General features: G+C 37.1%; 1 protein-coding gene across 6 annotated transcripts in view; it reads right to left on the minus strand.

Annotated features, from left to right (window-relative positions):
• Positions 1-2,297: 2,297 nt before the first annotated feature.
• Positions 2,298-17,645, minus strand: part of LOC139117471 (atrial natriuretic peptide receptor 1-like) — a 174,735-nt gene continuing 159,387 nt past the window's right edge. For 3 of the 6 annotated variants that reach the window (XM_070680599.1, XM_070680601.1, XM_070680598.1), the window contains exons 13-22: positions 16,523-16,576; positions 15,760-15,909; positions 12,195-12,363; positions 10,750-10,899; positions 10,260-10,383; positions 9,698-9,766; positions 9,176-9,350; positions 7,491-7,589; positions 5,785-5,876; positions 2,298-4,810 (exon numbers count right to left, since the gene is read on the minus strand). In XM_070680599.1, coding sequence (XP_070536700.1) covers positions 4,721-4,810; positions 5,785-5,876; positions 7,491-7,589; positions 9,176-9,350; positions 9,698-9,766; positions 10,260-10,383; positions 10,750-10,899; positions 12,195-12,363; positions 15,760-15,909; positions 16,523-16,576 — 1,172 coding nt within the window. In that variant the 3' untranslated portion in view covers positions 2,298-4,720. The remainder of the gene's footprint in view (positions 4,811-5,784; positions 5,877-7,490; positions 7,590-9,175; positions 9,351-9,697; positions 9,767-10,259; positions 10,384-10,749; positions 10,900-12,194; positions 12,364-15,759; positions 15,910-16,522; positions 16,577-17,645) is intronic. The other 3 variants (XM_070680603.1, XM_070680602.1, XM_070680600.1) reach the window with 1 other exon arrangement.

A 17,645-nucleotide genomic window follows, 5' to 3' on the forward strand; every position in this document is an offset into this window, starting at 1 on the left:
GGAACTAAATGATGACCTCAAAGTAACAGCAAGTGCTGGACGGCACTTTTAACGCTGGTCGCCGGAAATCATGAGTGCCGGACAAGAGCCGTGACGGCGTGGGCCATGCTAAAAGTAGTTCGGCAGTGCTAATGTTTTGTTTACACTAAAAGATAATCTGTTCGCATATGTTGACATAGAGATTAATCCTCTGATAACCAACTCGGGTTACTCGGGTACGTCCAAGTTAATGGAGCGGTCTTCAACACTGAAGGAGTGCATGACAAAGGACCCTGTATCTTGTAACGGAATTGTGTCAATTTATGTCTACTGTACGTGATTGGTCAAGGTTGATTATACATTTGCGTATACAAATAAGCAAGTTTGAAGACCATAAGGTGATACCGCATGAGGAATGTTGTCATTTGTCGAGCAGTGATGATCCAGATGAAGCAGTAATTCAAAGTATTATTTGAATGATAGAACCATGAGAAATTAGCATTGACTTGTTGTCCAGATGTACAGAAATAGAAGCTTCGAGGTATAAATAATCAAGTGGCAACTGCAGTATTGATGTCGTTCAGACGACTGAAAAAACTTGGGCTTACTAGAAAATGCCTTGCCCAACATAACATTAACGTACTCCAGTGTAGTCCTTGGTGGTTCATAGTTCTACTAGTTTATGTGAATTTCCGACATTCAGTCTCTCAGGCGTCAGTTTTAGCTCACGTGTTCACATACATGAGCTAATGTCGCAGCGATGTCTGTCTGTCTGTCTGTCTGTCTGTCTGTCAGCGTGCTCGGTATCTTAAAAACGGTTCATCAGATCAGAATCAAATCTGGTACATAGATTCACTTTGTAAACGGCCAAAACTGATTAGTTTTTGGTGGGTGTGGCTTGCTTACTTTTTGCTCATTTGCAAAATTAATGACTTTAGAAAAAACGGATATACACGGATATACAAATGTTGATTACACCAAGATATATCAGGTGTGAAGATATTAAGAAGTAACATGAAAGATAATGGCTAATTTGCATATTTATTGAGCTTTCCTAATTAGGGATATATATAACTTGGTATTGCATATACTATGATTTAACATTAATGAAAGTCATTAAGCATTTTACTTCATCCAGCTCCTAAAATTTGCATATTTAATGAACTTTTGAAATTAGTGATATATATTTGAATTGACTTGACCAAAATTGATGAAACTTGCTATGTACATTAAAGCTACTATGATATAACATTATTGAAAGTCATTAAGCAATTTTACCTCAGTCAATTCCTTATTTGTATATTTGATGAACATTCCTAATTAGGGATATATATCAAAATTGACTCTACCATAGTTAATGAATCTTGCTACATATATTGAAGATACTATAAAACAACATTATTGAAAGTCTTTAAGCTTTTTTACTTCAGCCAATTCATAATTTGTATGTTTAATGAACTTTCCTTATTAGGGATATTTATCTGTATTGACTAGACTAAAGTTGACGAAACTTGCTTTGTACATTAAAGATATTATGATAGGACATTATTAAAAGTCATTTAACTTCAGTCAACTCTTAATTTGCATATTTAATGAGAACATTTCATCCAATTCCTTATTTGCATGATTAATGAACTTTCCTAATTGGGGATATATGCTTGGATTTGATCAAATTTGGCAAAACATGCTATATACATTGAAGATTTTACCACGTCATACCAATATTGAAAGACTTTTCGCATTTTTGTGTCAGCTAATTTATGAATTGCATATTTAATGAGCTGTCACAGTTTGGCGTACATAGCTTGCAGGACTTGACCAAAGGCAATTACACTTGCTATATAAAGTGGTGATACAATGACAGCAGTCAAAGAAATTATTTTTATTTCTGCTAATTACATATTCGAATACTTAATGACCCTTAGAATTAATCTGTGGTGAATATTATTCATTATGTTGATCATAACACTTTAAATGAAGTTAGAAATATGTGGCAAGGGTGCAAACTTATACATAACTACAATATATAATGAAACACGTGATCATTTTCAGTTCATATCCGTCAGCATTTTGGGCTTGAAGTGACGAGAATACACAAATAAGACGGCAAAGACTTACAAGTTGAGGTTATATAAAAGCAATACTCGCGCCGCATTGCGGGTGTACACTCGATTTTGGTACAATTCGCTCCATATACCACTCGCCTAGTATCGGCTCATGCTATATGTCGATAATTGTACTAAATCTCGTGTATACCCACCTGCATGTGGCGAGGTCTGTTGCCTAAATAAAATATAGACAGCTTGTACAGTGTATCATTACTTTGGCAAGAATGCTTTTATTTCCGTTATCTAGGCAAAGAAATTAAGAACACTTTACAATATGATCCATCAACTTCCGTTTGATGAAAACTAACACTGAAATGTCGAACCCTTGTACCAAACAATAAATACTCGCTCAACCGCCATACCACCGTTCTTCCGTGCAAACTTTTACATAATGTATAAATGCAATGTAAAGAAAAGCAGTGACAGAAATGTGAATACAAATGACAACACTCAATTCAACTCGAAAATGTAGCCAAGTCTACAAGGAACAGAGCGCCGGCGCTGAGTACTCGATTGGAGCACGCAACTAAATGAAGCTAGTAAAAGTTTACGAATGCATAAATTCAGAATTCAACGGCTAGCTTCCTAGCGCTTTGTTTATTTAAATCGTAAAACGACATGCGGGGTAACCATGTACTGACTTGATGACTTCTCACTGAAAGGCTACACATGAATCCACGTCGTAGCTTAGTGTTCATAATTCCTCCGCAACTTGTCCTACAGGTCAATTCGAATTGATTACTAATTAACTATGTGTCAAAATACCTTGATCTGAATGGAAGAAAAAAGATGCAAATATTGATCCTGCGAACGTATCGATAAAGTCAGGTAAATTGTTTTTTTCAGTAATACCTTGTTACAGAGGAACATCTTTTGAAAATTGATGACTGTATAAACCTGTCAAGTATTATGTATAATTAATCAGCTTCCTTAGTGAAACAGACACCACTATGTACCAGGCAATATGACAGATTGAGATAATCACGCAGAGAAATACAGAGGACACAGGAAGACAAACGACAGACAGACAAACAAACAAGCAAACAAACAAACAAATAAACAAACAAACAAACAAACAAAATGGTAAGGATGAGGTAAATAGGTGAAACAGAGAAAAGACGGAGCAAGATAGGAAACACCCTTTCAAATATAATGAAACAGAGAACAGAGAGACAAAAACGTAGTCAGTAGGTAAAGACGGAAACAGAAAAGAAGAAGGGGCACAGAAACAAAAGGGCAGCCAGGTAGATAAAGAAATATAAATAGATCGGACATAACCACACACAGGTGTACGGGCAGTGACAGGCAGACAAACGTGTGAACGGCTGAGAGACAGAGAGCAAGTAGAGAGAGTCAAAATTACGGTCGGGACATAGAGAAGAGAACCTAGGATTGGATTGAGACTGCAAATAGAAGCAAGGATAAAATGGTATGGTGTAAACACATCCCAAAGCATCCGAATCGAGAGATAGGTAAGTAATGCCTCATTCTAGAAACATTATGAAGACTTCCAAATAGTTGATGATGTCAATGTCCAAAATATTTCTTCAAATAATCGGAGTCAAATTGATTAACGAAAAAACATGTCATGCTTTCTATTTCTAATACTATAGAATTAGTTAATACTAATGTTGCACTGGTCTCTGTACTTGCATGGAGACACTGCAGTGTCAATGCTTACAATATCCTTTAAGACAAATTATATCGTTGGATGGTGTAATCCTAGTACAGCTGAAATATGGTGTTGCCACATTCGATAATGTCACAGATTAACATCAAAATGAATTAACATATGAATGTTAATGTTATGCACTTAATGACAACACAATTTTACAGTAGTCTACACATAAGAACACCGAACTTTACGTAAGTAGGCGAGTTCAAATTCTAGATTGACTATATAAGTGTTTTCCTTCGTTTTTAGCTATTAAGTTACTATATACATAAGTTTCTTATCAAGAAGAGATATTACCGTTTCCATCACAACATCAACCTGCGTTCTGATGAAAATGTTACAAAAACACCAAAATATAGCTATTCTGTTCTTCATATAAGTGAATCCATTGTGCACACTGTGCATGCAAGAATATTACATTGAGAAGTGTTTGCTCATATACTGTTTTATACATTTCCTGCGATAGTGATCAAAATTGAACCATTTGCCCTAGAATACACCTTAGCTTATTACACTATGACGTTTAACACAACATCACCTCATATCTGCCTTACATTAGCCCAAGTTCCATTACAAACTATTACATAACAATACATGCAAATACAGGTCACTTTGAACGCACAACAGCAATTTTAAAATCTAACTACCAGCTTGCAACAATCAATGATTAATAAATTTATATCACTAAATGGGGTTACTCATTAGCTACTAGTTAGAATAATAATACCAAAATGACAAACGAAATTATTGTCCTGGTATAATTTATATACTCGTTAAGAGTTATAGCGACCTTACGATAGCAGACTTCCCTGGAAAATTTCTAGAACTAAGTTCAACAATGATCCTTCCCGTAATGTGAGTGTGTTTCGATACTGATTTGGTGTTTCTATGCATTTAACGTGGTTGGCCACTCTAAGGCATCTCTAAAATACTGAAAGTTGCGTTTTGAGTTAAACTACTACGAAGATTTAAGAGTTGTCCGACTGTCCTGTCGCGATGATGTCGGCCGTTCCCCAAGCAACCAGTAAGTTGTCTGTTTACCTTTACCCTGTAAACAATTGAAAATACACGTACTTGCGTCAGGCTATATTTATGAATAGATCCCGTTGAAAAATACATAAGATCAAAAGATTTAACGCTTGCTATATTTCAAGACATAAAATATATGCACACAAGTCAACTGTTTTACGACAGCAAATAATTTTGAATTGGAAACTCTAACACTCAAACTTGATTGGATTGGATAATTCGAAACAAAAAATGAAACAAATTTTCTGGCACAAAGGGGCAAACCAACTTGAGACATTTCATAGAATTTACATATTTCGCATTTAATTGAATTCGATCCAAAAAGGTACACTTTGTCTTTTGATAATTCATGGACCAATATTAATTATGGTCGTTTCAAATGTTTAGCAAGTTGTATGAATTAACAGTGGAGGTCTTAGTGTGATTACTCGAGAAACTATGCTTCATATATGAGATAGTTTACAAACGTCATTGAGAATTTTCGATCCATAATTTACATAAATGCAATATAAGCATACAAGGTGAATAGGTCTACAAATATCATAAGTTTAGCGTCATTATCTAGTTCTAGAATGCCATGATCACTAAGAAAGGCATTTTACACGCTAATAAACAAAATACATTGATATTTCTAGCGTGATTCAGCGACGCATTTAACGTTTTCTTCGATGGAAGAATTTTGATGAATGCCTCGTTTGCATAATGCTTAGTTTAGGACTGAAAGCAATTCAACACAAATTTATGATAATGATACGGAAACAGTTGTGATTAACAAATACGCGCTTTAATGCGGACTCTGTTTCTAAATCAACTTTCAATCGGACAAGCTCTGAGAAATCTTTCAATTTTAGACGAAATCTAATATACACCATTACCTTACAAAAGTCTTTCACAGCAAGTAAAAATTCTGACTATGTAATTTCCATATTATCCGGGTAAGGACAAATGAGTATTTACAAAAAAGAAGATCATTACTACACAATATAAACCTACCTTCATTTCAATTTCACCTCTCAGTTGTAAGTGAAAGGTTCCAAATGTGTCCAAAATCATTTTTGTTGGCAAACTCACGTGTACCTTCAATGCTGGTATACATGCAAAATGGAAAAACTACCAGTTAGGCTTTTTGAATAACAAGATGTTCTGAAAAGTTCAGAATTATTGCCTGTTGATGGTAAAATTATCACCTATACGGCTTCAATGTTTATATTCCAGCAGGACCCTGTAGAATTGACCAGGAAATCGTGATTTCTAGAGCAAGTAACATTCCCCCTGTAATTAATGACAGGAAGTTGTTGTATTGGTGCAGCATCTACGGTGTAATGCACCACTTACACATTCTATCGCTATTAAATCATGTATTTAGGTACTTGCACCTTCTGTTCTATTTTAATGTTGTGGATCGATGTGAGAGTGTATATATATATATATATATATATATATATAATATATATATATATATATATATATATATATATATATATATATATATATATATATATATATATATATCGCGATCGACTAGCGTATGAGTAACCAAGTCTATGTAGATTGAAAAAGCATAACATTGCATGAAGAACAACTTAAAGAGGCACTCCCACTTGGTAACATTTTTAAAACTCATTTTTTTAATGCCAACGGTCGATATTTGACGTGGCGACTCCGCGCGGATCGCGAGATATCGATAAAAACATGTCATTTCCCGAGCGTATTTTTCACATCCCGAAGTTTTACGATCGTTTCTGGTTATGACCCGAAATCCCCCGAAAGTGTGTTGTTGTGCTGATCGACGATATTCTAAGGAGTCCAAAAACGTTCGAATGACGCAATTAATTTACCTCCTACTGCGATGACTTATATACATCATTATCAATGCCTTTACCTCCTTAGTTTTTGTCATTTTCATTATTCTCAATCAGTTGTATTAAATTTTTAAACAATACTACATAGATATCAGTTTTTACGTGTAAAATATTAGTTGCCTCCGATGACTACATTTTGTCGTCTGCCACACAGTTACGCGTGATTCGATACATATAGGCCGCCGCGTGTGGTATGCGCGCATACCACGCGGCGGCCACTATGCATACTATGTATCAACCGCACCTATCTGTGCTAGTCACCTATGCGAATTCTGGTGGAATCAGCAAACTTTGTTTTTCGTTTTTTTGCCGAATCAGTAGGACTCGGCTTTCTCCCATGGGACATGACCGCTCACCGACGCGAGTGGTACTGCTGTAGCGTACAGCAGCGTCAGCGTAGACTCGTACTCCATAGCTTAGTTGACAATGGCCTCAGTGCCGAAGTTCTATGTTCGGAAGCTGAATTCAGGTGGGCCACCGGAATTCAAACTTTTACTTTTTTGAGGATATGTTTTTATCGATATCTCGCGATCCGCGCGCAGTCGCCGTGTCAAATATCGACCGTTGGCATTGAAAAAATGTGTTTTAAAAATGTTACCAAGTGGAGTGCCTCTTTAAGTAACACTTGGGGTATATTTGCATGCATGTAAACGTATGGAGTACATCGTGTGTTTGTTAACAAACTAGGTTCATGTCATGTACACTATTGGTGATTGACAGGCATACTTGTGTACCATACTCAAATTGGTAAATACGATGACTGCATATGCACGGGCCATCGCTGGAAAGACTTTACGACTGCCACTCTAGGCCTGAGAAATACATAAAGTAACTTACGTTCTCCGTTCGATTCCATTCGCGAAGCTGTGTTCACAGTGTCACCAAACAGGCAATATCTTGGCATTTTCACACCTACGACTCCTGTCACACATGGACCTATAATTTGTACAGTGTAGAATTTATAAGCTAAACTGTTAAACTGGAAAGCTGTGTCTCTCGCCCTGTCATTTAGTCGTACTAACTATACTACATATTAGTAATATTAATTATACCAGGAGTAGGTACAAAGGCGTCGATAATGACATCTTCACCAAACATTAAGTATGAATAATTGGTTGACGAAATTATAAGTTCTACACTGCACTGACAATTCCCATGTACAGAGCATAATCAGTAACGCATGTTATCGTTTAATGGTATGCCGAAGACAATTTGCGAAAACGTGAATAAGGGCTGATTATGGACGGTTTAGTGTGGTATTGCCTGTCTGTACACGGTACGGTATTACGACAAACTTTTCAAACAAACATTGACGTGAAAATTGATGACGATGAGACAGGCTCTACACTGATGCAAAATGCACTGCAGTATTTTTTGCGTAGACATTTTCGTGATGTCAAGCGTACAACGTACTACGGTAAATAATAGGTTATCCCTGAAAAGGTGATGTGCAGTGATTTATTGGATGTACATGTACAATGTTACTAATTGAATGAGGATACAATGGGAAATATAGAAAACACTTACTGGTCATTTCAAACGTCATTTAGATCATTTTTTTCAGAACAGTTTCTAGATTTGTTATTTGGCTCTACGATAGAATGATTATTATATGATGTAGTCACATAAAGGTGATTAACCAAGTTATAGTTCGCAAATATTCATTAGAAGGGTTGAATGCCAAGTACGGCAAAGGCATATTGTCTGAGTTTGCTGTAGAAGTGACGCGGTAAAGAAAAGTTCACGATAGCATGATTCAATTTCTGCGATGCAATAGACATAAGCAAAGTCACTGTACATTTTTACTGTGATGAATTCAATGATGACGTCGATGGAAATACTTTTAACATCCTCAGGCTCTTGTTAAAGCCTTGAATGATTTATACATGTCCAGCATAGCGTTTCCGCCTTTATATATACTAAGTATTGCCCGCTGGTTCAAAATAGGAGGATTAAAGAAGTAACGGTATACAACCAATCCATGCCTGAGTTTTCCAGAATCATTAAATAAATCGACGTACTGAAACTGGATAACGCGCAGTCAACTTTAAATAAGGCAAGAAAGATTAATTTGCGTATTGTCGTGAGTTTTCATGGAAATTTTGAATATAAACACCCAGTTCCGGTAATTACAGGCATCAAAGTAAAAGTAAAAGTGAATCTATGGAGAACATTTCGACATCTTTGACTTATGGAATGATGAAGCAAATTTTAGTACATTGTACTTTCATATTTCGAGTCGCGTATTGCCTCAAGATAGCATTATTACTAACAAGTTTTTTTGCGTTTGTCTGAGCTCATCATATCAGGACTACTGTTAAATGACGTGTGCTGAACATTCTACCATTGACAAAATTTCTATATCCTAGCAATGACAATGGACGCCCCTACATTTCTGAACTGTGCCATTGAATACTGGGTTGAAACATTTTTACTGAGATATACAGCGCCACTAGCGTTTAAAATGAAAATATGAGATAACTACTGGAGGGATGGTCATTGTGTGTCAACCACCCACTCACCTGAATGTATTCCTATTCGCAGTTTGAGTTGATCGTTTGGTCGATGGCGAATTCTGAACGTCCCTACAGCGTCTAGCAATGCAAGTGACATCCTGGCTATCTCTCTGGCATGGCGGCTACCATTGCGCTGCGGTAGTCCCGATACAACCATATAGGCATCGCCAATGGTTTCAACCTTTTCAATTTTATCATAAATATCAATGGTATAAAAATGCATTTTAAGAAATTATCTCACACTAGTTCTAAGTGTGCCATGCAGGAAAATGCATAGATTGTTGTCAAATCGTCAGGTTAGTTATTTGGTAATGTGGACGAAACTGAAAGATATGGTGCGATTTATTAATAAACGATATTTACACACTATTAACATGATTACATTTTCAAAGAAAATGAAAATTTCTTCCGAGCTTATCTTTGTCCTGGTTCTCTCAGCGAAGTTGGACTGTGAGAATGAACGAGAATTGCGAGTGGGCGAAAATATTTTTTTCAATTGGACTCTAACATAACAAACAGTGTACTTACCTTGTAGACATCAAAGTTGTTAATAATAGTATCAAAACACGTGTATAAGTCATTAAGTAAATCAACAACCTGAAAATAAATTTGAAAAAAGAAACTTAAATGTGAGTAACCACGAATTTCTGGTAACTTATCCGATTGCATGTATGTGTTGCGCCCTCTAACGCCGTGTGTGGAATTGAACTCCAACGCACTGAACTAGTTTTAAAAGTGCAGTTATCATCATAATGTCTAAAATATAGTGCGACGTATTTGAACCAGAAGCTATCTGGATAAGGTGTTAAAATGCACGATTTTGTGATGGTATCTTTTTTTGTCATAGTCAGTCTTGCTTCTTTTTCAGACTGTACCGGCCAGATCATCAGCTAGAAAACGTTAGACACGTAATTGCTTACAGAACTTGTCAATTATGTTGACTCACCCATGATAATATTCGCAGCGATGCATATATAAAAGCATATTAGTCGATGTAGGATTCTGTAAATAAATATATGGGGAAAGTACATCACACCGACGGACGATACCACTTTCCCGGCAGGGATTGTTGAATGTCCTAGATACAAACCTGCATTGGCGTGCTTCCGGCTGATAATGCTGTAAAACCGACCACATCGCTGAAGTAAATGGTGACCATTTCAAAGCTTTCAGGCTCCACGGATTGTCCGCCAGTAAGTTGTTTTGCAACCGAACTGAAATAAAAATAAATTGATAAAATTGTGTAAAAAAGTCACAGAACAGCTATACGTGCGATTTTTAAACCGAAAATACAACATACATTTACATCAGATTACATACATGTGTGATTAATGAGAGTCTTTCACATAATTTATAATCATAATAATACAGGTAAAATACATTCTCACTGTAGGTGCTTGTCACTTAAGATCTGGAGAGCGCCACCAGTGTTTAATATTCAAAATTTTTTACCATATATACTGTAAAAATATACTTTAGTTTTACAGGGTTCCCCAAGTGCGGCTACAAATGTATGCACGAACACAGTCGTGATAGAACCTATGAGTAAAAACATCCAATTATCAAAGGAATACACTTACTTTGGCAAAATGCTGTATAACAATTCTTCAGATTTCCTTTTTTCTTCTAGGAACGCTTCGGTGCGTTCTTCGACGAGACTTTCCAAGTTGTTTGCGTATTGTTCCATTCTTTGCAACAAATTATCCAAAATATTGTCACCGTCGCTATTCCTGTGCGATGAAAATATAGCAAATATTTTCTTGTGAAAAAGTACAGAAACTTTCAAGTGAAATGCTTCGATGCATTCCATTGCAAGTCAACGTATAATTTACTATAGTTTTAGTACTTTAAATCGTGATGTTCTTTGCTCTACCACAGGGACCTCAGGTTATTTAACAAATAAGTAAGAACACAAACAAACATAAACAAACAACATACGGAGATACTAAATAAAAGAGAATTACACGAAAGTAACAAAAGACAAATACTCAGACAAGAAATAATCACGAACAGTAAATAAACTGACTGAAAATATATGGCAAAGATGTGTAGTAGAGCAATAATTTTGAGTCTTACAATCAACGTACGCAATCGCATTGCTGTGGTGATGGGTGGACACGTGTCAGTCTGTTTGTTAGTTCGACTCTTTTATTTATTATTTTATTTTGTGTTGTTCGTCAGTTTGTTTGTTTGTTTGTCTGTCTGTTGGGCTACGAACGTTTGGGTGTTTACTTGTTCGTTACACATCATGGCGTCCCCGTGGTTCCATTCCGAAAAGTATGCCGTAGTTCAGCCCGGCTTTTCGGCAAACTTCGCCAAAAAGTTTTGACCTGAAATCATTGACAGTACGTCGAAAACTATATTCCAATTATAAAATGATTGCGTATCAAAAATTACTAAACATGGCATCTATAGCTCTTGACCGATTAGGGTTCTAATTAATATGGGTTATAAGTCAACGTGACAGTAAAGTTAGGGTCATGTCACTTCAATGAAACAGTATACGACCTTGTCGCACGTAAAGATCCCTGTCAATCAAGAACAACCGTTTTGTGAGATAACGCTCAACTTTAGACATCAATTCCAGTTGAATGACATGTACTGTAATTCGGCTTTCCCTTGCAAATTCTCTTTACTATCAAAGTATTTCTATCATCTGGCTACTGAAGGATTTAAAACTTTCCGCGTTCTTAATGTTTAACATAATCAAGTATTTCAAAGTATCATTTGCGAAAGTTTTTTTCCTAAGTTGCGAAAACCGAGTGTATCATGCGAGCTTCAAAAACCACTCTTGGTCACCAATAGCATTGAATTTAGCAAAGCTCACTGCACTCGTAGGCACATAGTTTGAAAGGGCGTAATCGTTGTTAAAACAAACTTCAGCTGTCACACTACTTATCCATCAATTCATGATACTGGAAGAAAGAGGGCAATTTCTGTAGATGCCAAAAGCTTCAGCTGTCGGACATGCTAGTTTATCGATTCATGGAATTTGAAAATATCTTGTAAGCCGCGGGCGACCTACTTGTTAAGTTTCCTGACCGTACTTCTGAGTTCGTTAAGATCCGGTCTATTTGTCGGTAACTCGGCCCAACATCGCTCCATTAATTGAAATATTTCTGGTGGGCATGTGTCCTTATTCACCACTGGACGGAAGGGTGGCGTCTCCACATTCTTTACCCTTTCTACAATCTCTGTGAACAAAGAAGACAAAATAAGCAGAGAAATCAGTCAGACAAAACATAACTAAATTTTCTTAGATTCCAAGCATTACTATGATTATGTAAATATGATTCAAAGTAATTACGGTTGATGTAAGCTTCCAGAGGGTAAAATAATCTGGTTTAAATGAGGATGACTATCATTTTGCGCACCTAAAAGGGCCAGTAACTCTAACTTTTGATGATTTTTTTCTCTTTTTTTGTTTCTATTGTCCAAGACAGTTTCTTGATCTATTCCCTGAACGATGATGTAACACAAACTATTTAATTTGTCAACGTAGCTTCTATATGTGCTTAATGCCCTGTTATTTGTTTACACTGAATTTTAGTCCAGGCCAGAATTCACTCTTCAACAATAAAATAACAATGTAGTATGTGCGTTTAGAGACTCAGTTGACGAGCTGAATACTGTGTACCTCAACACGATTTTTGGAGTATAACAAGAAACTATGGTTGACATGAAAACCAAAAATAGAGAAAAAAACGTTCAAAAGTTAGAGTTACCGGTCATTAATCTTATCTTGACAAGTATCGTGGATTGAGGTAACACGGTAGGAGGCTGTGTCTTCTTGTATTAATTTAACTAGCTCGCGTGCCATCTACGACTGTTCTGCGATTTCAGAGATAACTTTTGTAAAAATCACATCAATTCAAACATATTATCAGCGGGTTCTATATAGGAAAAAGCTTTTGTGCATTGCAAAGTAGCATATGTCGTGAAACATTGATTACATATTAAAGATACCACAACACACGGCGCTGCTTTGCTTCGGCTTTTCTTGACATTTAATAGTAAAATGAGAAAGGCAACCATCGGGTAACAAAACAGATATGTGCACTCCTCACTCAGAGAGTTCTAGCGAATTCGCGAATTACTTGATTCTTACTTAAATTCATATCCTTTGAAAGTCAATTTAACATGCTTTTGTTGATTAAACTGTGTTATGTAGGTCATTTTCCCCCACACTCATGACCTGAGTTTAATTAATCTGGGGCATTCTTAAGGTGTCTGTCCTTCATGACCTTGGATTCAATTAGTCGTGTTTGGAATGTTCTGGAAATTCAATGAGTCATGTGTTCACTATAGTGGAGATATTTGTGGAACAGTAGTTAGCATATCAATAGAAGTTCTACATTGTTCTTATATTCTCTTATATAACCACATGTTTATAAATAGGGGACGGCACACATTTCCCGTCAGACATTTTGGGATCGTGTCTCTAACGTGTTACTTCAAGACTTTGGAAACGCCAACTGTATTAATTTCAAGACTTTTCAAGACCTTCACTGCCAACGTTGGATTTAAACTGTGGACTCTGTGCAACTTCAAGCCTGCAAGCAAAAGGACTGTTCATTCATCCGACTGACTGATACAACTCTGAGACTGGAGCTTTGCCGTCCCGGCTGAGATAAGTAGCCTGTAAACTTTTACACTTTGTATTCTATCCCTTGACTTAGCGCTTAGTTTTATTTTTTCATAATAAATTTCGTTTTATCCGAAAATTGCTGAGTTCACCTTTTTGTTCGTTTTCTATCACGTAACAACTGGCATTCGCAAAGTATGGGTAAATGTTACACGTTGCACTGATCTTTAGATGCAGGTGATGTTTATGATAGATTTGCAGAGAGTTCAGTAAGAGAGAGCGCCATCAATGTTAAGGAAGTATTATTGTCTGAGGTCGTCTGTACAGCGTCGTCATGGTTCGAGATCATACAAAACTAATGCAATACATAGAATACATGTAGCGCTTAGTCCTAAGATAATAAGATGTTATAACTAACATCGAATGGACTGCGCTCATCATGTAACGCAGAAGGTGAAACGAACTTTGCAGTGTTGGCATTTAGGCCTACTTATTCACTGTTGTGGAAATGTGTTCTCATGTCCAAAGACAAATATGATACAGAGTCAGCCATATGGCCAAGCTAGAAGGTACGTGTTAATATTCGCGCTGAACTTCAAAGACTGGTATTATTGCCCGTAGGCCTACTTCCCCATAACCCGGTGACTTATTCACATCCATCGAGTCACTGCACTGTTCAAGCGGTGTAGCTAATAATAATTTCACGATTTTTTCGATGCTGATACAAACACCGAGATAATGATTGTAAAAATTATACAACCTATAGCAGCCGTATAAAGCCATTCTAAATTCACATTACATGTGTTAGGGGTTCTTTTGAATCTGGTTTTTATTTTACTCCCACCTCTTCGATACATTGATTCCGATCTCCGCCTTCTGTAACGATGGGAATGCGGAAATTTCCTTTGAAAATTATTTCAAAGTATACCGAAACGTATGTATCGATTACCTTTTTCGTTCAATCTTGCATTACTAGAGATTCATCCTCCTCACACCGGTGTAACTTGTGCGATACTTGGCATGTGATAGCTTTACCGTCTAATATTAGGATGATTTTTTGAAAACTGAAATAAACTCATTACCTAACAACATGTTTACAGTATTCTTCGTTCATTTTGCGACGAAGGGCAGACATAGAGTACGCAAAGATTTTCCCAATTCTGAAGGTCAATGGAAATATGGGCTGTTTTCCTCCCTTGCCCATCTGTTTTCATCGGACAATAACTGGATTTATATCACAAATATATTCGACTAACCCTATCGAAGTGATTAAATATTACTGTTAAGATTAGCTGTGCCGTGGCGGGGTTGACCTTTGACCCGCATAGCGATGCCCGCTACCCCGCCAACAGATAGCTGCGTTTCCACAGCTATGTTAAGATAAACAATTATTACTAGTATTCGGACCTTATGTATTATCTGGTTATTATGATTCGCCTAAATTTGGCTACGTGACGTACTGAAAAAGTGACATAACATGATAAAGATGCCCGCAAGTGACGCCTTTGAATCGAACCCTTTTTTCAGTGCACATAGTGCCACAACAAATTATGGTAATCGTGCATGCTTGCCTATCTGTTGACAAGTATAAACACAGCTGTACAATGCACGTTGGGTTCACAGCAACTGAATTTCCGCGTTTTGGTTCAACTGAAGGCCTGGTAAGTACACAAGACTAGCTAACACAAGCAACACTGCCGGTGTTTTCAGCTACTATTTAACTTTTCGAATTCAGCTATTGCGATTCTACACAGAAAATGTTCGGACACGGTATAGAAAATTGATAACAAGGGATAGCTAGTGACTGATCATGATTGCCTACCTAAGAAGGGGTGCACATGACGGTAATATTGATGATTGTATCAGAGGGTTAGAACTGAAAAAGTTAAAATGTCAGCAGACTGTGGGTGGTCGTCATGTCTATTGGGTTTGCTCATTTCTTATACAAGTGAGTGGACTTTGTGGTGGTATAGCGCCACGCTTCTGAGAACCTAAACGTACTTACCCTGGGGGCTCATGCTGGAAGACGACGACTCGTATGGTCCGCTTCTTTGAACAATCTCCTGAAGTATGATTCCAAAACCGTAGACGTCTCCCTCTTGAGACGATTTGCGGTTGGGATCACGCAGCATTTCCGGTGCACGCCATAATTGTTCTGGGTGACGTAGACAGACAAGAGTCAATTTAGAAATGCTTTGTTATTAGCTTTGTTGTACTATGATAGCCGCTTAGAAATGTTACAGACAAACTACAGAAAGCGTTACTGTGGTGTCTGTAGTTGTACAGCTATCAAACCCTTTTCGAGATTTGTGCGAACCATATCTCGCAGATCATGATTCATGACAATCTCTGTTGAATCCGAACAAAAGGCTACTATGTTTTCGATTTATGTCGCTGATTGTGTGATGAACAAACTCAGCGAGCTGTAATGACTGATAAGGCACTGCACGAGTAACGTTGGCTATCATTTTTCCTATAACCGTACAATGTCATTTCAGGGAGATACATCGATCATCTTCTAACGTCTCTCAGAACCGAGAGATGTTCTTCTGAAAAGAGGTCTCATGGGGAACATTTTTTGTGCAGGCAAAGGTAAAAAGTTTCATACAACACATGCACACTACAGTAATCTCTGTGATTTGTTTTCACTTGAACACCCATTATACAATTATAGAGGGATAGGGGCAACGCCACTCAGTTAGGTTTAAAAGAGCAACTAAAGACACCAGAGGATGTTAGAAGCAACAGAGAAAGTGATTGGTCGGTACCTTTATACGCCACTCTCACGAATTCTTGTAGGCCAATCATTTTCTCCGGTACTTCTACAAAGATTTTAAAGAGAAAGAATCTCAGCAAGGGAAAGGGTTATGAAACAGATCTTTGAAGAGTCAAAGACAAAGTTCCAGCCAAAAAGAAATGATATTTGCCCATAGGTGTGTTCTTTTAAAGAAGCTAGAATCAGCAAGGCGGTGGGAAGACGCTTGAACCATTTTGGAAGCTGAAGAAAAATAGTTTTAAAGAGTAGGCCTTTGAGGAAACGAAAATGATACTCAGATGGAAAGCAAAGCGTTACACAAAAGCATGGACGCAAATGATGTTAATTTACCCATCAAAGCATTAAGTTCCTTAACCGCGTGCCCTTGGCTAAAGAATGGCTCATTAACGGCCACTGTTACAGCAAATCCAAATTACCCTTTTGCTCAACGATCTCTGATTATCACAAGAATATGACATTTGATAGCGCTTAGTTTGGCTAAAAAGGAAAACGTTTACGTCACTGACAGTACTCTTGCCGTGATGTGCACGTGGTTCGTTGGAATACAATGACCGTGCGCCAAATTATGCTAATGATATCAATTGACAATGATGCTAATAATAAAGAAATTTAATATATTTATCAGACAGTCACGGTGTCTACTAGGTCTGTGATGAAAAACAGACACCATGTGTGGATTACGATGCCGCAAACGAAATGTACGATTTAAGTTGACAGGCGTTCGGTGTCAATGCCCTGAAGAACTCTCAGGTAATACGAATTTTACTAGTCATTGGAAAATAAAAATATAACGAACAAATGCAATTTCAGTTTCTACGTGTATGTTATGGGACTATTCCAATGATTGCTCGTAAGAAGTACTTCACCTTCACCTTACCACTCGTTTATACATTGCTATGTATACATTATGAATATTTAATTGTTGACAAACCTTTCACTCCAAACGGAGATCCATTAGGTATGTCATAAGTTTCACAGTTTGTTTATTTGTTTGTTGGTCAACAATTCACAACATTGTGATAAACTAATGTTAGAAACGCTGAGTTAGTTTGAAACATGGTAAAGTGCAAAACTATGATAACAACGCGCCATCCCTGAAGAGTGTTAGCAGATCG

Source organism: Ptychodera flava, chromosome 18, assembly GCF_041260155.1.
Source record: "Ptychodera flava strain L36383 chromosome 18, AS_Pfla_20210202, whole genome shotgun sequence".
NCBI lineage: Eukaryota > Metazoa > Hemichordata > Enteropneusta > Ptychoderidae > Ptychodera > Ptychodera flava.